This window comes from Giraffa tippelskirchi, chromosome 10 (assembly GCF_054371585.1).
Source record: "Giraffa tippelskirchi isolate mGirTip1 chromosome 10, T2T-mGirTip1v1.2.pri, whole genome shotgun sequence".
In the NCBI taxonomy this organism is placed as follows: Eukaryota; Metazoa; Chordata; class Mammalia; order Artiodactyla; family Giraffidae; genus Giraffa; species Giraffa tippelskirchi.
This window is the reverse complement of record NC_137284.1, coordinates 145255173-145279047: the sequence shown is the minus strand read 5'-3', so window position 1 is coordinate 145279047 and position 23875 is coordinate 145255173. Positions and strand designations below refer to the sequence as shown.

At 38.1% G+C, this 23875-nt stretch overlaps 2 protein-coding genes across 4 annotated transcripts in view; one reads left to right on the top strand and one right to left on the bottom strand.

Moving 5' to 3' along the window:
- CREB3L2 (cAMP responsive element binding protein 3 like 2) overlaps positions 1-23875 on the top strand; it is a 254622-nt gene that overhangs the window by 24717 nt on the left and 206030 nt on the right. The gene's annotated exons all lie outside the window — the stretch shown is intronic.
- Positions 2971-23875, bottom strand: part of AKR1D1 (aldo-keto reductase family 1 member D1) — a 51099-nt gene continuing 30194 nt past the window's right edge. The window contains exons 5-9 of one of the 2 annotated variants that reach the window (XM_081533112.1): positions 23174-23296; positions 13505-13614; positions 11859-12024; positions 6056-6138; positions 2971-4322 (exon numbers count right to left, since the gene is read on the bottom strand). In XM_081533112.1, coding sequence (XP_081389238.1) covers positions 4280-4322; positions 6056-6138; positions 11859-12024; positions 13505-13614; positions 23174-23296 — 525 coding nt within the window. In that variant the 3' untranslated portion in view covers positions 2971-4279. The remainder of the gene's footprint in view (positions 4323-6055; positions 6139-11858; positions 12025-13504; positions 13615-23173; positions 23297-23875) is intronic. The other variant, XM_081533113.1, reaches the window with a different exon arrangement.

The following is a 23875-nucleotide window of genomic DNA, read 5'->3' as shown; positions in this document are numbered from 1 at the left end:
TTGTGGTTTCATTTTCATTTGTCTCTAGGTGTTTTTTTAATTTCCTCTTTGATTTCTTCAGTGATCCATTGGTTGTTTAGTAGCGTATTGTTTACCCTCCATGTGTTTGTGTTTTTTATAGTTTCTTATAGTTTATTTCTAATCTCGTAGTGTTGTGGTTAGAAAAGACGCTTGATATGGTTTCAGTTTTCTTAAATTTACCAAGGCTTAATTTACAACCCAAGATGTGATCTGGCCTGGAGAATGTTCTGTGTGCACTTGGGAAGAAAGTGTATTCTGCTGCTGATATTATCACAGTTGTGCCCCTCCTACCATCTGGTCATGGCTTCCCCTTTGTTCTTGGATGTAGAGTATCTTTTTTGGTAGGTTCCAGTGTTTCTTTGTCAATGGTTGGTCAGCAGTTAATCATGATTCCAGGGTTGTCATAAGAACAGGTGAGCACACATCCTTCTACTCTGCCATCTTGCTATGCAGATCTCTTAGGGATTTTGTTTACTGAAATATCCCAACTGCCTAGGACAGAGCCTACCAGAGTGGCACACAAAATAACTTGTTGACTAAATGAACAAATATATCTCCATTTGCTAAATGTATGGCATTGATAAATTTTAGAAGAAGATAAATTTGCAAAATTGATTTGAGATGATACAGAAAATGTACAGGTTCCTTATTGACAGAGATGCAATTCTCAAGTGAATTCTACCTATACTTTAAGAAACAAATAATTTAAATTTAATTTGCTCTAGAGTGGAGTGCATGAAAGAAACTCTTGCTCTCTTTTTGACAATGAAAGGAGCACAATTTGATAATTGTGCCAATTAAAAAGAAACTAATTTTACACAAAGAAAACTATGGAATAGTCTTACATATGAATGTCAATACAAAAATGCTCAATAGTACATATCAAATAGCAACACCGTTTAAAAACATATGTTCAGTCATTTCCACTAGTTGCTCCTCTCTGACCAACATGTGACCAACCTCAGCAGGACTTAAAGTGAGGATTACCCAGCTCCGATTCCTTTGGCAATTTTGTCTCTTCCTGACAACCCCCAAGACAGGATTAAAGGGGCCCTCATGCTCCTAAGGATGCCACATAGTATTTGTAGAAAAATTTATCAATAGCCAGATTTAATGGGGGCCCAACAAAGTTCATGTACTTTTGGCAAGACCATGTCTACTCCCTTCTACCATGTTCTGCATCTCAGCTCTCAGACCAGCTAAAATGCCTGTGTCCAGAAGAGATTGTGATTATCAATGACTCCCCCGCCCCCCTTACCCCTTCAAGAGAAGTGCAAACTTGGGGATTTGGTATCTGGAAGTAGAGACATGATGGGTACAGTTCAGACTCAGGAAGGGTTCACATTCAAGACCAGAGGTCTACAAGGTACCGTGATTTAGTTACTAGTCTGCAATGGTCAGAAATTGAAGTACCCAGTGAGAGCTGAAAATTTTAAGGGAGTTTCAGGGAAATTTGGAATCTGGGAAATATAATGTAGCTCAATCTTTGAATTCCCGTAACTGTGGTCATGAATTGTGCAATGTGTCACAGTGCTGAAGCCTGCAGACTTGGGGTTGGTGCATATGTGCCTCTCGTGTGTTCTTTCACTAACCTCTGTATCATTGTCTATGGAAGATAGTGGCTGGGGGAGGTCCTCCAGGGAGAACAGTTAGTCATGGGCAAACAAAAAACTTTCAGCAGGCTGGGACAGAGTGTCCTTGCTGTTCCAGTCCATGTGTTTTTATGGATCAGTAGACATGGAATTGGCCTCCTCTCCTTTTCCAGTCAGGTTATATAACTATTGATTTACCTTACTCCATACTCCATTAGAAACCTCTGATTAGCATAGAGATTGATTTCGATTAACAAACATCTCTGGGGTTGCAAACGTCCCCCAGAAGGTAAAAAACATTGATCATCAATATTTGAGCTCAGTTAAGCATTGACTAAGGCCATTTTTATTGCTGCTGTCAGCTTGAGAGGTTGGAAAACTTGATAGAGAGATGGTGTATTTGTTTGCTATGGCTGCTTGATCAAAGTGCCACAAACCAGAGACATTTAATAGAAATTTATTGTCTCACGGTTCTAGAGGCCAGAACTTCACCTTCAAGATTAAGGTGTTGGCAGTGCTGGTTCCTTCTGAGGGCTCGGAGGGAGAATCTGGCCCAAGCCTCTCACCTAGCTTCTGGTGGTTTGCTGGACATCTTTGTAAAAACATCACCCTGATCCCTGCCTGTATCTGTAGATGGTGCTCTCCCTGTGTGTTATCTGTTTCCAAATTTCCCTTTTTTAAAGGACACCAGTCATATTGGATTAGGGACTTCCCTACTCCAGTATGACCTCTTCTTACATAATCACATATGTAATGATCCTATTTCCAAATAAGGTCACATTCTGAGGTACTGAGGGCTAGGACCTCATATAAATTCTGGGGGGATGCAATTTATTCGAAAACAGATGGGAAGGAGTCAAGTGAATGGAGAAGTGACATGCAGAAACTCATGTAGACCATCACTCTTTCCTGATCTGTTTTCTGTATCCAACTCTTTTTTTCTCTATTTCTATTTAGACTGAGAGGGAATTCTCTCTTTCAATCTAGAAACATTGGGTTGTCCAAAAAGTTCGTTTGGATTTTTCCGTTAGATGTTATGGAAAAATATTAACGAAATTTTTGGACAACCCAATACATTTTCCCAGACAAATAGTGGGGCTCTTTTCCAATGCCTACCTTTAAAAATTCGTGTGCTAGGTGTGGTTCTTCTTCCACACCAGTTCCCTAAAGTATTTTGAAGAATTTTGACAATAGGGATCAGGAATTGAGTTTCTGTTCTTTCCTTATAGTATTCCCTTTTCTTCCCTATCTTCCCAGTGCTAAATGTACAGTAGGAATTCAATCAAAGGCCTTTAATTTAAATAAATTCAGATGATTCCCCCCCTACACACCTCAAGCAACAAAACAGACATTCGTGTGCTAGAATAAATCATCATTTTTATTATTTCTTATGAACAAGCTATTTCCCATAGAAGAGCATTGTAAGTATTAATTTTAGAATTAGTAGAAACAATAAGTAAAGATTAATTTTTTAAGTGATAATTCCTCAGAAATGTATGCCTTCAGGTCATAGAAGATTACCTATAAGTAATTGGTCTTGGATAAACATAAGTTTGTCTTGAAGTCTTAAAGAGCTCTTTTGCCCTGTGAGAATGACTTAATATGAATAAAATATATAGCTCTGGGTGGATTGAAACTAGGTACATCTCTACTATGGAATTCTAATAATCTTTTTATTCACTTAAAATTTACATACAATAAAATTATCAGTATTCTTTTGAACTTGCTACTTTCTCAAAATTCAGTTATCCCAATAACTTTCAAAGTCTTAAGTCTAATGAATTTACAAAGCCTCTTCTTTCAATATGTTTCCTAACACTTTCTTTTTATATGTATTATTTTGAAATAATAGTCTGTGGACTACTTTATAAAACAGAGTTTTATTTCTATTGGTTGTCTCAAGTCAGTTTGCACAATGGCTGTTGTATAATGAATGGGGGCAAGAGTGATAGGCAGTGGTATCATGGATCACTAGCTTGTTGAATCTAAGGTCCTTTAAAGCATGCAAGAAAGAACCACCAATTATCCATCTCTCAAGCTGAATAAAAGCTACACAAACACACTGGATGGAAACAGACAACAACCAAATCAGTATGGCTTTGTTAACTGCTCTGGTGTTAAATTAGCTCTTTTAAGATTTTACTATACTTAGCCCTCTCTCTCTACTCAAGATGAGGTGAATCACTTCCTTGTTAATAGTGCATGTGTGGATCTTAACTTGACTGTGTCTATATTACAGTCAGTGGTTCAAATCATCAAGCTCACTGCCAACACACTGGCATGGTCTAGCTCTCTATCCTCTGTTTGCCCTGTTAACAGCTGAAGAACTCAGACTATCCACGGCAGCAGTATCCAAATTCATGAGTTATTATCCTCATATGTTACTTCTGAAGTCTTTTCTAAAGCCTAATATTTTTCTGTCTGAAACCCAGAAGACACTGATTTAATAAAACATTAGCTGATAATTTCCAACAGTTATTTCAATAGATTTAACCCCCCCCCAACCCCACATAGTTAAATCAAAGTCGTAACACTACACACAAGTTAAATATCTCGATCACCACTTCATCTGAGGATAGTAAGCCATTTCCATGGCTGAAGCAACCACCAACCCAAAGTCCTAGCACATGTAGAAGGGAAAATATCTGCTGCGGAGTTCTCTCGAGTCAGTATTCATCGTGGAATGGGTATTCAGGATGGTCACACCACCTGCCAAAACAATTCCCCCAAAGGGAAAAAGTTCACTTCTAATGTTGCACATCTGTGTGTATTACTAGCATCTTTTGATAATTTCACCAACCATTCCCTCTTTTTTCTTACTCATTCCATTTCTATTTTGTACCCAGCTTCCTCCCATGGTTCCTCTCAAGCCAGCGCCTTTTACTGAAGCCCCAGATAGCACTCTGGTGTAGGTGTGTGTGTGGAGTAGGGGGTGGGTAGAAGAAGGCTGTGTGTGTATGTGTGCTCAGTCATGTCCAGCTCTTTGCATCTCTTTGGACTGTAGCTTGCCAGGCTCCTCTGTCCATGGGATTCTTCAGGCAAGAATAATGGTGAAACAGTCTATAAAAGGACTGGAGTGTGTGTGCCTGTCCTGAAACACACCTAAGAATTAGTTCTCTGTAAGTACTATGTGCTTTAAATTGTCAATAAAATATTAAACAGAACCAAAAAGGCTCTCAAAGTTCACCCATAGGAAAAATAGAAGAACCGTGACCTAGCATTTCTAAATGATATATTTTTTTAATCAATCTTTGTTTCTCCTTGCTGATTTTTCTAGTTATTTCCTGGTGCAATGAGTTATTTTCTCAATGTTGCTAGAACTAGGTATTAAAAATGTCAAATGTCAAACCAATTAATGTCACCAACCAACTGTAAATATAGCAGCACATTGGGGAATTCTCTGTCTCTTACTATCTCTTTTTAATTTAGACATTTATTCAATAGAAATAGTTTATCTTCGAGAACTGTTAATTAACCTGTAAATGTTTGTTAGTTACATGTTTGTGTTTACTTTTTTGTTCTTGAGGCTAGGAGGTGCTTTTTGATGTCAATTAATTTCTTCCCCTGGAAAATTCACATTAGAAAGCTGTTTTATTAATTCAGAAATTGATTTAGAAATTCAGTATTAGCATAGTCAGCAGTTTCTGACTCATGAAAAATAGTGAGACCAATAAGATAAGTGCCCAAACTATATTAACCATCTTAATGAGCATTTAAAAAATGCTCACTTAAAGAGAAGATTGTAAAAAGATTAGTATCCATATGATTTCAAGAACTGGAAATATTAATGAATAATGATTAAGAAAAAAAGTATGTGTGTATACAAATATATACATGTATATATGCATGAACTATATTCTTTTTTAATTTTTAAGGCTCTGTAATATTCAGAGGTTAAAGGGTTATTTCTGTTGATAGGTGAACTTGGCAACATTTTGAAGGAATTTTTCTGTGGGAAGTCAGTAAATAGGTAAACCAGATACTCTAACTCTTACACGCAAACATTTGTCTAAAACTCAAGTTTCTTGTCTCCCAATTTGGTGCTCTTTCTGCTACACTCTCATGCCTCTTTCCCAAGAATTGTTCTTGTTGACAGCTTTGCTCTAATTTGTGCCCACTTTGATTTTTAAGGAAGAAATAAATATGTTGTTTGAATATGCCACCGTTGTATTAACATATGAACACAGTGACTCATTTCTCCTCACTGTCTTTAGCTTGTTATGTGTTAACCTAACCAATGGAAATGTCCTAAATGCCAGAAGTCTTCTTTTAAATAAAAATGTAGGTTTGTACGAAGTTCCTAATTCAGTACATGCTGCCCACTGGCCTTTTACCCTTGTTTCTTCTGTGGACATCGTCCTGATTTCTAAGAGCCTGTTGGTTGACTCTTGACAACCCAGCACCACTGGGCAGAAACTAATTCATGATCCCCCAGAACTCACATGAGCATTTCCACAAAGCGGATGTTTTTATTTAAGGCTTCAATGTCCTTCATTTCTTCTTCAGTGAAAGAAAAGTCAAAGATCTGAAATAACAAAAACAAAAAAACAGACATTTGGAATAGTAGAAGATGAGTAGGGCATGGGATCGGGGAGAGCGGCCAGCAGTGGGAGCCCTTCCAAGATTTATGGACATCTTTGCAAATGTCCTAGAGGAGCTAGGCAGGTGCTGGGAGGCCACCCAACTATGGGGAGCTGGAATTCTTTCTGCCCTTGGTCTTTAAGACAATCCTGCTGGGGACATCTTGCAATAAATTTCAAGTGTTCTGAAACAATATCCATTCAGAACATTTCCTGAAATTCTAGCAGTAAGGAATTCTTACTACTTTGGTATAAGATGCTGAGCTTTTGATTCTGGACAGTGATCTTCATACATTTTTTTTTTTTTTTACAAAAATATTCCCTGGTCTCTAAATTTGCTTATGTATTTTTTTAACTTTTAATTTGCTTTATTTCATCCTGTTAATCCTTTCATCACTTTTAATGTCTCTTCATCTACCTTTTAATTCTAATTACAGTTTCATTGTTTTATTTTCTTTTTAGCTTATATACTTTATACCTTGGTTTTATGACAGTCCTTTATGAACATTTTAATAGTTTGTTTTAGCTTATTTTATTTTTAACACTTGGTTTATCTGTTTACAATCTATCTTCTATTACTCTTGTATCTTTCTAAAAAGTTTTTATTTTAGTAATTTACATTAATAAATTTTAATTATATAATACATAATTATATGTAAAGAAATGAAAGACTTCTTTGTAAATGAAAGACTATAGAAGTACGTCAACATTTATGGAGTAAAAAAACCAAAAGTGCCTCTTGATATCCACCACATCAGTCCAAGTCTCCTTCCTACAGATTCCTTCCAAACATTCAGCACACCAAGAGCAAAATGCAATAATTGTATCATATTTTTATCATTCTGCAGCTTTATCTCATTCACATAATATGTCTTGGTGATCTCTTTTGTCAAAATATAGAGACTGACTATTTAGCCACTGCATCCATCATATAGATGTATATGATTTACTTTGTCACTTCCCCAAGGATCATTTCCAAGTGGTCTTTTCAGAGCATTCTTTCCTTTGATTATTTATTATCCAAGTATTAGAGTTTATGAGATTGTATAAGGAATTTTATTATAACATAAAGCAGTCATGAAGAAATCACTTAAAAAATAAATCCTTACAAGCTTCCTTTTTCCTTAACACCTTCCCCCACCAACAGTGGCTGTCTGTCACATGACATTACCTCCTTCAGCACAGGAAAAGGAATGGCACTCAGGGGACCAATCAAGGTATCTTGTTCATTGGACACTGATTATTATGAGGGTAGCAATGACCCATAAAGGGACAAGCAGGGATTGGTAGAGATAGAAGCCTTTCTCTGTGATTGTCCTTACTAAACATGAGTAATAGATTAACTTGGACTGTGTGTGCCACCATATGGAGAAAGGGGGTGGGGAGAACTCAGTCCTTTTATAAATCATTTGAATAGCTGTGTCCAGTCATGTCTGATCTATCCATGAATTTTCCAGTTATGAGAGTCAGTAAACTGTATCTTTTTTGCTTTGGTAAGTTTGAATTGCATACCTTCATGTGGTAGCAAAAAAGCCCTGAAGATAATTATCTGATATGGATGTCTTCCCACATCGGTATTTATATTTTCACTTTACTATTTAAAAATGGATATAAAGGTACACATACGACGTAAATTCATTTATATGACATTCTAGGAAATGCAAACTAGTCTTTAGGGATAGAAAGCAAATCATTGCTTGGCTTGGGCTTGGAGACCAGGAGGGATAGATTCTAAAGGGGCCTAAAGAGACTGTTGGAGATACTAGAGATGTTTATTCCCCTGATTGTGGTGGTTTCATGGGTGTGTACATATGTCAAAACTTTTCCAATTTTACACTTTATGTTCAGCTCATTGCATTTCAATTTCACCTCAATAGAGTTCTTCAAAAAAGAAAAATAGATAAAAATGGCTATATAATCTTTCACTGCACAAATAAATCATTATTTGTTTTCTAAGATCCTACTGAAAATTGTTTCCAGGTTCTTTTTAGCTGATAAAGTATGCTGTAATAAACATCTGTATCCATGCACATAACCATGCAAATGCATCTATAGGAAAAGATTGTTGGGTCAGTGGATATATATATATATATATTTGAATTTTGATGGAGCTGGAAAAAGATCTTTTTCCAAATTTTACATCAATTAGTGTTTCTAACAGCATTATATGAAAGTGCCTGTTTTCCCACATACTGTCAGCATTCTGATTATTTCCCTATCCGAGGGGGTAAACACTGTCCCATTTTTATCTTTATAAGTGAGACAAAAAACAACTTACTTTTGAGATTTTAATTATCAACTGATGGGTAATGGTTAACTTTACGTGGTATATTTCTATATCTGCATTTATTAATACCTAGCAGTTGTTCTTTGGAAGTAGCACGGTAAACTAATTACTCCATTGTTTAGTGACCTGTTTTCTCATCTATAATTTATAATGATGGTTACAGATTACTTATAGAATAAATAAAGGAGGTTGGTATGCATGGCAAGAGCGAACATCGACATTCTAGGAATCAGTGAACTAAGATGAGCTGGAATGCGTGAATTTAACTCAGATGATCATTATATCTACTACTGTGGGTCGGAATCCCTTAGAAGAAATGGAGTAACCATCATAGTCAACAAAAGAGTCCGAAATGCAGTACTTGGATGCAGTCTCAAAAATGGCAGAATGATCTCTGTTCATTTCCAAGGCAAACCATTCAATATCACGGTAATCCAAGTCTATGCCCTGGCCAGTGACGCTGAAGAAGCTGAAGTTGAACGGTTCTATGAAGACGTACAAGACCTTCTAGATCTAACACCCAAAAAAGATGTCCTTTTCATTATAGGGGACTGGAATGCAAAAGTAGGAAGTCAAGAAACACCTGGAGTAACAGGTGTATTTGGCCTCGGAGTACAGAATGAAGCAGGGAACAGGCTAATAGAGTTTTGCCACAAGAACGCACTGGTCATAGCAAACACCCTCTTCCAACAACACAAGAGAAGACTCTACACATAGACATCACCAGATGGTCAACACCGAAATCAGATTGATTATATTCTTTGCAGCCAAAGATGGAGAAGCTCTATACAGTCAGCAAAAACAAGACTGGGAGCTGACTGTGGCTCAGATCATGAACTCCTTATTGCCAAATTCAGACTGAAATTGAAAAGTGGGGAAAACCACTAGACCATTCAGGTATGGCCTGAATCAAATCCCTTATGACTATACAGTGGAAGTGAGAAATAGATTTAAGGGACTAGATCTGATAGACAGAGTGCCTGATGAACTATGGATGGAGGCTCGTGATGTACAGTAGACAGAAATCAAGATCATCCCCAAGAAAAAGAAATGTAAAAAAGCAAAATAGCTGTATGAGGAGGCCTTACAAATAGCTGTGAAAAGGAAAGAAGTGAAAAGCAAAGGAGAAAAGGAAAGATATACCCATTTGAATGCAGAGTTCCAAAGAATAGCAAGGAGAGATAAGAAAGCCTTCCTCAGCAATCAATGCAAAGAAATAGAGGAAAACAATAGAGTGGGAAAGACTAGAGATCTCTTCAAGAAAATTAGAGATACCAAGGGAACATTTCATGCAAAGATGGGCTCAATAAAGGACAGAAATGGTAGGGACCTAACAGAAGCAGAAGATATTAAAAAGAGGTGGCAAGAATACACAGAAGAACTGTACAAAAAAGATCTTCATGACCCAGATAATCACGATGGTGTGATCACTCACCTAGAGCCAGACATCCTGGAATGTGAAATCAAGTGGGCCTTAGGAAGCATCACTACGAACAAAGCTAGTGGAGGTGATGGAATTCCAGTTGAGCTATTTCGAATCCTGAAAGATGATGCTGTGAAAGTGCTGCACTCAATATATCAGCCAATTTGGAAAACTCAGCAGTGGCCACAGGACTGGAGAAGGTCAGTTTTCATTCCAATCCCAAAGAAAGGCAATGCCAGAGAATGCTCAAGCTACTGCACAATTGCACTCATCTCACACTCTAGTAAAGTAATGCTTAAAATTCTCCATGCCAGGCTTCAGCAATACGTGAACCGTGAACTTCCAGATGTTCAAGCTGGTTTTAGAAAATGCAGAGGAACCAGAGATCAAATTTCCAATATCCGCTGGATCTTTGAAAAAGCAAGAGAGTTCCAGAAAAACATCTATTTCTGCTTTATTGACTATGCCAAAGCCTTTGACTGTGTGGATCACAATAAACTGTGGAAAATTCTGAAAGAGATGGGCATACCAGGCCACCTGACCTGCCTCTTGAGAAACCTGTATGCAGTTCAGGAAGCAACAGTTAGAACTGGACATGGAACAACAGACTGGTTCCAAATAGGAAAAGGAGTCCGTCAAGGCTGTATATTGTCACCCTGCTTATTTAACTTATATGCAGAGTACATCATGAGAAACACGGGGCTGGAGGAAGCACAAGCTGGAATTAAAATTGCAGGGAGAAATATCAATAACTTCAGATATGCAGATGACACCACCCTTATGGCAGAAAGTGAAGAAGAGCTAAAGGGCCTCTTGATGAAAGTGAAAGTGGAGAGTGAAAAAGTTGGCTTTTTAAAGCTCAGCGTTCAGAAAACTAAGATCATGGCATCTGGTCCCATCACTTCATGGCAAATAGATGGGGAAACAGTGGAAACAGTAACTGACTTTATTTTACTGTGCTCCAAAATCACTGCAGATGGTGATTGCAGCCATGAAATTAAAAGACGCTTACTCCTTGGAAGGAAAGTTATGACCAACCTAGACAGCATTTTAAAAAGCAGAGACATCACTTTGTCAACCAAGGTCCGTCTAGTCAAGGCTATGGTTTTTTCAGTAGTCATGTATGGATGTGAAAGCTGGAGTATAAAGAAAGCTGAGTGCAGAAGAATTGATACTTTTGAACTGTGGTGTTGGAGAAGTCTCTTGAGAGTCCCTTGGACTGCAAGGAGATCCAACCACTCCATCCTAAAGGAGATCCATCCTGGGTGTTCATTGGAAGAACTGATGTTGAAGCTGAAACTCCAATACTTTGGCCACCTGATACAAAGAGCTGACTCATTGGAAAAGACCCTGATGCCGGGAAAGACTGAGGGAAGGAGAAGAAGGGGACGACAGAGCATGAGATGGTTGGATGGCATCACCGACTCAATGGACATGGGTTTGGGTGGACTCTGGGAGTTTGTGATGGACAGGGAGGCCTCGCATGCTGTGGTTCATGGGGTCGCAAAGAGTTGGACACGACTGAGAGACTGAACTGAACTGGCATTCATGAAGTCTAAATGATCCTCTTCAATAATTTCCAAATTTGTCCCCAACTTTTTCTAGAGCCATTAAGAAGGTGGAAAGCTGACTACTATGAATTTCAAATTTTATACCTTCTGTTCCTGCTGTGCTGACAGCGAAGGGAGAAGGTTGTGTCCAGAGTCTATAGGTCAGGAAACAGAAGAAATAAAGGAGCTAGATGGCATCGAATCAGCAAAGCAATCCCTGAGTTACTAGGAACTATCACAAATTTAGCTTAAATTAAATCCAGACATGGGTGGAATGGGTTGAGGAGTTAGTATAAAATAACATATGAAGTCATTGCAGCTTTCTTATTGATCTGAACAGAAAATTCTCTTTAAAAAAACAAAACAAAACACTGCTTTTTACATTTCCAGAAGCAGTTCACTTACCTGAAAGTTTTCTTTGATCCTTTCAGGGTTAAAGCTTTTAGGAATGACAACAACTCCTCGCTGGATGTTGAAACGCAGAACAACTTGAGCTGCTGTTTTATTGTACTTTTTCCCCAGTGAGTTTAGAAATGGATCATCTAGCAAAGGTGGGGAAGAGACATTCACCCTTAAAAAAAATAAAAAAAGAAATCAAGACGCTTATCATATTTAGGCCGAGTAATGAAATTAAAAGATGCTTACTCCTTGGAAGGAAAGTTATGATCAACCTAGATAGCATATTAAAAAGCAGAGACATTACTTTGTCAACAAAGGTCCATCTAGTCAAGGCTATGGTTTTTCCAGTAAGTCATGTATGGATGTGAGAGTTGGACTATAAAGAAAGTTGAGTGCAGAAGAACTGATGCTTTTGAACTGTGGTGTTGGAGAAGACTCTTGAGAGTCCCTTGGACTGCAAGGAGATCCAACCAGTCCATCCTAAAGGAGATCAGTCCTGAGTGTTCATTGGAAGGACTGATATTGAAGCTGAAGCTCCAATATTTTGGCCACCTGATGCGAGAGATGACTCATTAGAAAAGACCCTGATGTTGGGAAAGATTGAAGGCAGGAGGAGAAGGGGACAACAGAGGATGAGACAGTTGGATGGCATCACTGACTTAATGGACATGGGTTTGGGTAAGCTCCAGGAGTTGGTGATGGACAGGGAGGCCTGGAGTGCTGTGGTTCATGGGGTCACAAAGAGTCGAACACAACTGAGCGACTGAACTGAACTGAATTGAATTAGAACCAGTGGTTAACCAATCACCCTCCTCCTCTGACATCCGCCCCGCCTTCACCTGGTAACCTATCCAAAATACTTCAGGTCACCTGTAACCAATTTCTCTGAATGCTGAATATTCAGGAGACTAGTGCTTAGTATGGGAAGATCAAGACAGGCAGATTCATAGACCTGCCTCTTCCAGAGTGCTCATTCATGTCTGACTTTTTGAGGCCCCTTAGACTGTAGCCTGCGAAGCTCCTCTGTCCATGGAATTTCTCAAGCAAGAATACTGGAGTAGGTTGCCATTTCCTCCTCCAGGGGATCTTCCTGACCCAAGGATTGAATCTGCATCTCATGCATCTTCTGCATTGGCAGGCTGTTCTTTACTACTAGCACCACCTGGGAAGCCCACTCTTCCAGAGGGTAAATAATACTAATATTTCTTTGGTGGATCTAATAGAGAGAATGGGGTTGGAAGTAGGCACACAGGGAAAGGCAAGAAGACTGAAGGAGAAGCAGAGGCACAACTCTTGAAATCAGAGTGGAAAATTTCCTCCTTAAGTCTGTGGAAGAGATTATAGTAGAAGTATTGCCACTGAATACAGAGATTAAAAAATTCAAAAATTTCAGAATATGGCTGAATATTACTTTGGCAGGTAATAATCAAAGTACTGGTAGGCAATTTCATAGGTAGAGTCTAAGTGATTATTACAACACCTCAGTGAGGAAGGTTTTGTTAGCTGTAATTTGCATATGTGAAGAATAACTTGAAGAGATTGTTACTCCCTTAAGATCACACAGATGAATAGTCATTTCAGTCAAGCTATTTACATTAGCCTAATACTCCAAAAGAAATATACTTACTGAGGAGACAGACTGCATTACTTACCAGGATGGATTTCTACTGGTTCCCAAAGGGCTATATGCAATAATGACAATGTCGTGTTGTTGGCAAAATTTCAAGAGTTTTGGCTGGGTGAAATATGGATGGCACTCAACCTATGTGGTTGGAGAGCAGGGCACAAAGTTAAGGACTTGTGGATGAATGTAATTGTATATAGATTTTAATAATTAAACAAAATTGATGCAAAGTAGTATGGATAGTGAGGCAAATCTTAAATATTTTTCCCAAAAAAGAAGTTTACATTGTTTATATATGAGTGAGGTGAAGTAAAACAAGGTTAGTGAGGTCACTATCTATGGATTAATCCTAAAATAACTGAGAAACAAATTCAATTTTTACAGCTATCATACTTTAAAGCTATTAAGTGAACAGACTTGGTTATTTATAGTAAATATTCTAGCAAATACAATTTTCCATAACAGACACATAGTCTCAAGGTTCACATTACAGTCTTGGTATATGGAAGCAACATGTTGAAAAAGCCCTCTATCCCTCACTATCAAACATTTAAGAATATTTTCACAAGAGATAGACTGTGTATAAAAGTAAATTTAGAGATGCATTTTGTCTTCTTGGTGGAGAGTTCTTTACAGAACTAAATTTAGGCCTCCTTTCATTTTCTGTATCTTATTGACAATATTCCTGCACTAAAAACACTTGTGTCAACAAAAGTTCTTCTTCAAGTTTCTTCTTAAACACTATGGTAGTGTTTGACCTATGTGTTTCTTTTCTTTTTAATTAAAATCAACCAAGGCTTAATTAAAATATTGTAAGTATATAATTATGATTTTCACTACCTGGAATATTAAATACTTGACAAGTTACATTTCTAAAAGACACAAGAAACTGCTGTTGATAAAGGAGAAAGGTAAACCAAAGGTCTTAGAGATGAGTCTTCTTTCCTTTATCTAATTTGACAACCTTTTTTTTTCTACCCCCTATCAGTTTCTCCTATTTCTTCTCTTTCCCCTTTGTTGTTGTTCAGTCGCTAAGTTGTGTCTGACTCTGTGTAGACCCCATGGACTGCAGCATGCCAAGCTTCCCTGTCCTTCACTATCTCCCAGAGTTTGCTCAAATTCATGTTCATTGAATCGGTGATGCTGTCGAACCATCTCATCCCCTATTGTGCCCTTCTCCTCCTGCCCTTAATCTTTCCCAGAATCAGGGTCTTTTCCAATGTGTCGGCTCTTCCCATTGGGTTCCCAAAGTATTGGAGCTTCATCTTCAGCATCAGTCCTTCCAATGAATATTCAGGGTTGATTTCTTTTAGGATTGGCTGGTTTGATCTCTTTGCTGTTGATCTCTCAAGAGTCTTCTCCAGCACCACAATTCAGAAACATCAATTCTTTGGCACTCGCCATCTTTATGGTCCAACTCCCACATCCATACATGACTACTGGAAAAACCATAGCTTTGACTAGACAGATCTTTATCAGCAGTGATGTCTCTGCTTTTATATATGCTATCTAAGTTTGTCATAACTTTCTCTCCAAGGAGCAAGCTTCTTTTAATTTCATGGCTGTAGTCAGTGCTGGGTGTTCATTGGAAGGACTGATGTTGAAGCTGAAACTCCAATACTTTGGCCACTTCATGCGAAGAGTTGACTCATTGGAAAAGACCCTAATGCTGGGAAGGATTGGGGGCAGGAGGAGAAGGGGACGACAGAGGATGAGATGGTTGGATGGCATCACTGACTCGATGGACATGAGTTTGGGTAAACTCCGGGAGTTGGCGATGGACAGGGAGGCCTGGCATGCTGTGATTCATGGGGTCGCAAAGAGTCGGACACGACTGAGCGACTGAACTGAACTGAACTGAGTCACTGTCCACAGTGATTTTTGAGCCCAAGAAAATTGCTTCAACTTTTTCCCCTTCTATTTGTCAGAAAGTGATGGGATTGGATGGCATGACCTTGGTTTTACTAATGTTGAGTTTGCCCCTTCATTATCTTGATCTCTCCTTTTCCCTAAGACACTTTCCCCTCCCACTCGGGAACATTTCTTCATTCTAAAAAGTGACACATAGTGTCCATAGTACAGTATACACTAGGTGTCTATGTAGAATTGGTTCCAGAACACCCCCCAGCAAACACCAAAATCCTCAGATGCTCAAGTCCATTCTATGAAATGGTGTACTACAGTAGGTCCTCCATATTTGCATCCAGGGATATGAAGGGTGGACTGTTTCTTTCCCTTATCCTCTTCCACTCCCAGCATCACTCTCCCCCTTTAATATCTTTCCCATTTTTCATCTTATTGGTACACTAATGTTTCCAAACACATTTTAAATCATGTCACTCCATTGCTCAAAGACAAAGTATGAATTCCTTAATTTCATGCCTGCCTGCTTGTTCCAAACACATTTAGTTTTCCCACAGAGACTCCTTTCTAATCAGATTGGAGTACTGTTACCTGTCTTTGGCCTAAATATGTATATTCACATGTGTATTTAGCATATGTATTTACAACAGTCTTTGGTAATGCTGTAGTTTTAGATAGATATCAGAATCTCACAAAGTAAAGATAAGAAGCCGGACAGAATCCATGAAGAAAAATAGCAAAAGTCCTTTCATTAATTAACCCGAACCTCTTCTGTCTTTCCATGAAACACTGCATTGAATTTTCTCTTCATTGTGGAAGACACTCAACAAATATTCGTTAATTTCTGTGTCAGGACATCTGTGACTTAGGTACAGTGAATAAGATCAGGAAAAACGGAAGAATTTGGAAATTTTCCTTACTGCTTCCTTTCTCCTTTCCCTCCCTCCATCCCTCCTTACCTCCCTTCTTTCCTTTGTTCCTAGAGTTATGTGTTGGAACTGTGTATGAAATGAAACCGCTTGAGAGAGAGCCACAGTTCCCCTTGAACTGGGCTGGGAGAGCACCGCTTGACACTAGGAAGACTTTCAGACTGTCTAAGCCAGGGGCGGAGCCCAGAGGGATGTTACTCCAGATGAATGCCACAAGGAGTACTAAGGAAACGGATTGCTCAGGCTCTGAGAATGAGTACACAGTGAGCTTACATTCTGTGTCAGTTTGTTCATGAAGTCAATGAAAAGTACAAACATTTGCAAACTTTATGTTAGATTTGGACTGGTGGGAAAATTCTCTGGAGCAGGAAATAGCAACAGATTCCAGTATTCTTGCTGGGATAATCCCATGGATAGAGGAGCCTGGCAGGCTACAGTCCGTGGGGTCTCAAAAGAGTTGGAGGCAACTCAACGACTCAACAATAACAATATCAGGAAAGTTAGTTTTGAAGTATGTTAATTTTGAATTATGCAAGACCTTTGGATATATATCCCTTGTATATGAAATGTGTCCACTCTGTCCCCATGGACTATAGCCCATCAGGCTCCTCTGTCTATGGGATATTCCAGGCAAGAATATTGGAGTGCATTGCTATTTCTTTCTCCAAGGGATCTTCCCAACCCAGGGATCAAACTTGTGTCTCCTACAGCTCTGCACTGGCAGGAAGATTCTTTACCACTGAGCCAGCTGGGAAGCCCAAGGCCTGCATTATGCACATTGTATTCCTGGGTTGAAAGCTGCTCATTTTGTATCTCTGGAGAAGAGACGGTCCTACCAGGGGATAGGATGATGGCTGGTGGCCAGGGGACCTGCACTCTGATTTGTGCCAGCTCTATTCATATGTTCTGTGTCAATATTTGACATATTCAGACAGCACAGAACACATGAATAGGTTCAGGCTATGATCTTCCTACACCCCTTGCTTCTCGTTCAGCAAACATTTGTGAAGTTAATGAACAGTCTCATGCTGACAGATCAACGTATTTCCTGCTTGGCATGAGGAAACACACTGTCAAATTTTCATTCTTTTCCATTCTCAGGTCAAAAGTCACAACCTGTCTCCATGCATTTGTAAGAAGAAAGCTGCTTGTCATTTCAACATGTTTATAACAAAATATTGTTCTTAGGGGTGCAGGAAGGATATGCTGCAGAGGGGATTGGTTAGAAATACAGGATTGGATTGAGATCAGTGAGGGAGGCAAGGTTTGTTGCTCTCTGTTCCTGACAGCTTCTGATACAGCACTAGCTGAAGTGTCAGTTTGGAAGTGGCACTTCTAAATATGGCCACACTTCTATTTAGCTGTGGGTTACTGTCATGATGTAGGTGATAATTCATTTTTCTGTTATGAACTATTTTGAGTTTTTAAAAACAATGAATTCAACCAACAGGTCCACCATCATCCAAATATGTGAATATTTACCATATTCAAGAACATTTTTCAGTGCAGCTTCTTAAGGTTTCATGAAGTAGAGGGAAGAGGATATCATTTCCCCATTTAATAAGGTGGATTATAGTATTTTGTTTTGATTATAAGAGTAATATACGCTCACTGCAGAAGACTTGAAAAATACAGAAAAGCATAAGGAGGAAAACAGAATTTACTTGTAAAATTCACAGCTAGAATTTTGAATGTATTTCATATATATATAGCATTTGAATATATTTCTTTCCAATATTTGCACTTTTTAAATAATATAATCACCTTCATATTGCAATATATTTGGTATCCTGGTCTTTCCACTTAGTATCATGGCCATGTCTCTTTTCCTCAAAAGTGATTCAACAACATCTTTTGTTGAGAGTTTACATATTATGAATGCTTTAAAATTTATTTAAACATTCCTTGAATTTTTCATATTTATGTTGTTTCCTTTTTTTTTTTTTTGCCATGATAAACAGTGCTGTGATAAACAGACATATGGGTGTTCTGATTTTTTTTCTTCCCACAGGGATAGATTCCTAGAAATTGAAAACTGAACATTTTTTAAGGCTCCTGCTACTTATTGCAAAATTGCTTTTCAGTAAAGTTGAATCAGTTTACCAGTATTCCATGACTTTCTTACATGGAACACAATACTAAAAAATAAAGCAAAAAGTTTGTTAATTTGATGCATAATACAAAATTTCACTTAAATTTAAATTTCTGTAATTACTAGTGCAGCTAAACATTTTTCGTATGTCTACCAATCTTGCAATTTGTTATCTGTGTATTTCTGTTCATTTCTTTTGAACCATAATATTTTTTCTCATTGATTTTTTTTCATTGATATTTTTTAGGTTTTTAACTCATATGGATATGACCTCCTCTTACTACTATATATTTTTTTCAGTTCTCAAACAATTAATTTTCAGCAAGAATACTTTTAAAAATTTATTTTTTTTTAATTGAAGGATAATTGCTTTACAGAATTTTGTTGTTTTCTGTCAAACTTCAACATGAATCAGGCATAGGTATACATATATCCCCTCCCTCTTGAAACTGTCTCCCATCTCCCTCCCCATCTCACCCCTCCAGATTGATATAGAGCCCCTGTTTGAGTTTCCTGAATCATACAGAAAATTCCCATTTTATCAATTTTACATACGGTAATGTAAGTTTCCATGTTACTCTCTCCATACATCTCACCCTCTCCTCCCCTCTTCCCATGTCTGTAAGTCTGTTCTCTATGTATGTTTCTCTATTGCTGCCCTGCAAATAAATTCTTTGGTACCATCTTTCTAGTTTCTGTATATATGTGTTAGTATACGATATTTATCTTTCTCTTATTGACTTACTTCACTCTGTATAATAGGCTCTATGTTCATCCACCTCATTAGAACAGACTCAAATGCATTCATTTTTATGGCTAAGTAATGTTCCATTGTGTATATGTACCACAACTTCCTTATCCATTCTTCTGTCGATGGACATCTAGGTTGCTTCCATATTCCAGCTATTGTAAATAGTGCTGCAGTGAACATTGGGTACATGTATCTTTTTCAATTTTGGTTTCCTCAGGATATATGCCTGGGAGTGGGATTGTTGGGTCATATGGTGGTTTTATTCCTGATTTTTAAAGGATTATCCATACCATCTTCCATAGAGGCTATATAAATTTACATTCCTACCAACAGTGAAAGAGCATTCATTTTCTCCATATCCTCTCCACCATTTATTGTTTGTAGACTTTTTGATGATGGCCATTCTGACTGGTGGCAGTTGATAGCTCATTGTAGTTTTGACTTGCATTTCTCTAATAATGATCAATGTTGAACATCTTTTCATGTGTTTGTTAGCCATCTGTATGTCTTCTTTGAAGAAATGTATGTTTAGGTCATTTTCCCACTTTTTGATTGGATTGTTTGTTTTTATGGTATTGAGTTGTGTATGAGCTGCTTGTATATTTTGAAAATTAATCCTTTGTCAGTTGTTTCATTTGCTATTATTTTCTTCCATTCTGTGCGTTGTCTTTTCACCTTGCTTATAGTTTCATTTGCTGTGCAAAAGCTTTTAAGTTTAATCAGATTATACTTGTTTACTTTTGTTTTTATTTCCATTACTCTAGGAGATGGGTCATAGAGGATCTTGCTTTGATTTATGTCATCCAATGTTCTGCCTATGTTTTCCTCTAAGAGTTTTATAGTTTCTGGTCTTACATTTAGGTCTTTAATCCATTTTGAGTTTCTCTTTGTGTATGGTGTTGGGAAGTGTTCCTAATTTCATTCTTTTACATGTAGCTGTCCAGTTTTCCCAGCACCACTTATTGAAGAGGCTGTTTTTGTATATTGTTTCCCCATTGTATATTCTTGCCTCCTTTGTAAAAAATAAGGTACCCATAGGTGCATGTGTTTATTTCTGGGCTTTCTGTCTTGTTCCATTGGTCTGTATTTCTGTTTTTGTGTCAGTACCTACTGTCTTGATGACTGTAGCTTTGTAGTATAATCTGAAATCAGGAAGGTTGATTCCTCCAGCTCCATTATTCTTTCTCAAGACTGCTTTGGATATTCAGGGTCTTTTGTGTTTCCATATGGATTGTGAAATTTTTTGTTCTAGTTCTCTGAAAAATGCCATTGGCAATTTGATAGGGATCACATTGAATCTGTAGATTGCATTTGGTAGTATACTCATTTTCACAATATTGATTCTTCCTACCCAGAAACATGGACTATCTCTCCACCCGTTTATGTCATCTTTGATTTATTTCATCAGTGTCTTATAGTTTTCTGTATACAGTTCTTTTGTCTCCTTAGGTTTATTCCTAGATTTTATTCTTTTTGTTGCAATGGTGAATGAGATTGTTTCCTTAATTTCTCTTTCTGATTTTTCATTGTTAGTATATGGGGAATGCAAGTGATTTCAGTGTATTGATTTTGTATCCTGCGTGTTTGCTAAATTCATTGATTAGCTTTAGTAATTTTCTGATAGTATCTTTAGGGTTTTCTATGTATAGTATCATGTCATCTGCAAACAGTGACAGCTTTAGTTCTTTTCTGATCTGTATTTTTATTTCTTTTTCTTCTCTGATTGCTGTAACTAGGACTTCCAAAACTATGTTGAATAATAGTGGTGAGAGTGAACACCCTTGTCTTGTTCCTGATCTTAGTTTTCCACCATTGAAAATAATGTTTGCTGTGGGCTTATCATATATGGCCTTTACTATTTTCAGGTAGGTTCCTCTGTGCCCATTTTTTGAAGAGTTTTAATCATAAATGAGTACTGAATTTTGTCAAAGGCTTTTTCTGCATCTATTGAGATTATCATATAGTTTTTATCTTTTAGTTTGTTAATATAGTGTATCACATTGATTGATTTGCATATATTGAAGAATCCTTATTATATTTTTAAAATATAATCATCTAATTTTCTTTGCTCTTTGCTTTTAATATTTTTAAGATTTAACACTTTTATACTATTACATGTATTGGTATTCTTTATAATTTTCCCATGACTTCCCTTTCTATCCATAGCTCCAGATAACTAAAATTCTTTTGTAGTATTCACAAATAATTTCTTGCTTTGTCTCTAGCTCCTGCTCAAAGAGACACTTTGAAGAATAACATGAGGCAAAGTTCTATATTTGTTATTATATGACTATCAATTTTCCCCACACTATTTACTGAAAAATAAATTCCTTTATCATTAGTTCACATCAGGCTTTTATTTTATTTGAGATTGTTTCTAAGATATTTCTTATTTATTTTATTTTTAACTGTTCTAGGTCTCCATTGCTGCACAGGCTTTCCCTATTTGGGGTGAATGGGAGCTACTCTTTGTTGCAGTGCACAGGCTTCTCATTGCAGTGGCTTCTCTTGTTGCAGAGCAGGGGCTCTAGGTGTGAGGGATTCAGTAGTTGGGGGGCATAGGCTTAATTGTTCCAAGGCATGTGGAATCTTCCCAGACCAGGGATTAAACCCATGAACCCTGCATTGGCAGGTGGATTGTTAACCACTGAACAACCAGGGAAGCCCAGTATCTCTTCAGTCAGTTCAGTTCAGTCGCTCAGTCGTGTCTGACTCTTTGTGACCCCATGAATCGCAGCACGCCAGGCCTCCCTGACCATCACCAACTCCTGGAGTCCACCCAAACCCATGTCCATCGAGTTGGTGATGCCATTCAACCATCTCATCCTCTGTCGTCCCCTTCTCCTCCTGCCCCCAATCCTTCCCAGCATTAGGGTCTTTTCCAATAAGTCAACTCTTTGCATGAGGTGGCCAAAGTATTGGAGTTTCAGCTTCAACATCAGACCTTCCAATGAACACCCAGGATTGATCTCCTTTAGGATGGACTGGTTGGGTCTTCTTGCAGTCCAAGGGACTCTCAAGAGTCTTCTCCAACACCACAGTTCAAAAGCATCAATTCTTTGGTGCTCAGCTTTCTTCACCATCTAACTCTCACATCCATACATGACCACTGGAAAAACCATAGCCTTGACTAGACGGACTTTTGTTGGCAAAGTAATGTCTCTGCTTTTAAATATGCTATCTAGGTTGGTCATAACCTTCCTTCCAAGAAGTAAGCGTCTTTTAATTTCATGGCTGCAATCACCATCAGCAGTGATTTTGGAGCCCCCCCAAAAATAAGTCTGACACTGTTTCCACTGTTTCCCCATCTATTTCCCATGAAGTGATGGGACCAGATGCCATGATCTTAAGTTTTCTGAACGTTGAGCTTTAAGCCAACTGTTTCACTCTCCTCTTTCACTTTCATCAAAAGGCTCTTTAGTTCTTCTTCGCTTTCTGCCATAAGAGTGGTGTCATCGGCATATCTGAGGTTATTAATATTTCTCCCGGCAATCTTGATTCCAGCTTGTGTTTCATTTTCTATTTATTTGTAGGTTTTCCTTGGGTTAATCTTGCATGTGTGCATACTCAGTTGCTCAGTCATGTCTCAGTTGCAAAGTCATGTCTTTGCAACCCAATGGACTGTAGTCCACCAGCTCCTCTGTCCATGAAAACTTTCCAGGTAAGAACACTGGAGTGGGTTGCCATTTACCTCTCCCAGGGATCTTCCCCACCCAGGGATCAAACCCAAATCTCTTGCATTGGCAGGTGGATTCTTCACCACTGTGCCATTTGTGCTAATCTTACATTATTTTAAATGCTGTGGATGCCAGTATCTGGTAGGTTTTGTTCCCCCTAAATAGTTTTCTTCAGAAAATTTTGGGTTACTTTTCCTTGGACTTGAAGTTTCTAATCTTGCTTCTTAAGAGACATAAATTGACTTGCCCGGAACCTAATGATGAAATATGTATGTAAAGTGACCATAAGGCTTTCTGACTCCTAATCCAGGATTTCTCTAATGGATTCTCTCACATTCCCAATCCCCACACCCCCCTTACCTCCCTTCCCTTGCCAGTGCCATACCTGGTTGCTGACTGGTTTATACTTAAGTCCTGGTTTGTTCAGAATGAGCTCCAGCTGTCTACGGTTAAAATTGGATACTCCAAGGGATTTCACCAAGCCAGCATCTTTGCAAGCTTCCAAAGCCTGTAGGATAAAAGCCAGTGGGTCAAGAAAAAAGCCTGAACACAAGCAAGAATAAACATTTATAAGAGTGACTGTGTATTCTTTAAAAAGGAAAGTCCCTGGATATGTTAATAAGCATTATATGAACTAAAGAAAAGTGGAGGAAATAGGAATTCTGTAAATAAATGATTTGGGGGAATTGTTTATCATATCTTCCCCTTGTATTTTCATAATGTATGAAAGTGAAAGTGATAGTTTCTCAGTATCTGACTCTTTGCGACTCCATGGACTGTAGCTCACCAGGCTCCTCTGTTCCTGGAATTCTCTAGGCAAGAATACTAGAGTGGGTTGCCATTCCTTCTCCAGGGGATCTTCCCAACCCAGGGATCAAACCCAGGTCTCCTGCATTGCAGGCAGATTCTTTACCATCTGAGCCACCAGGGAAGCCCTTCATAACGTACACCAGCACAATAATGATGATCTTATTTCTTAAAATCTGTTGAGGTTTTCTTTTTGGTATAGTACCTGAAAATTTTATGTGTCTGATGTGTGTGGAAAATGTATTTTCTCCTGTTTTTGGATACAGGTCTTGCTTGTCTC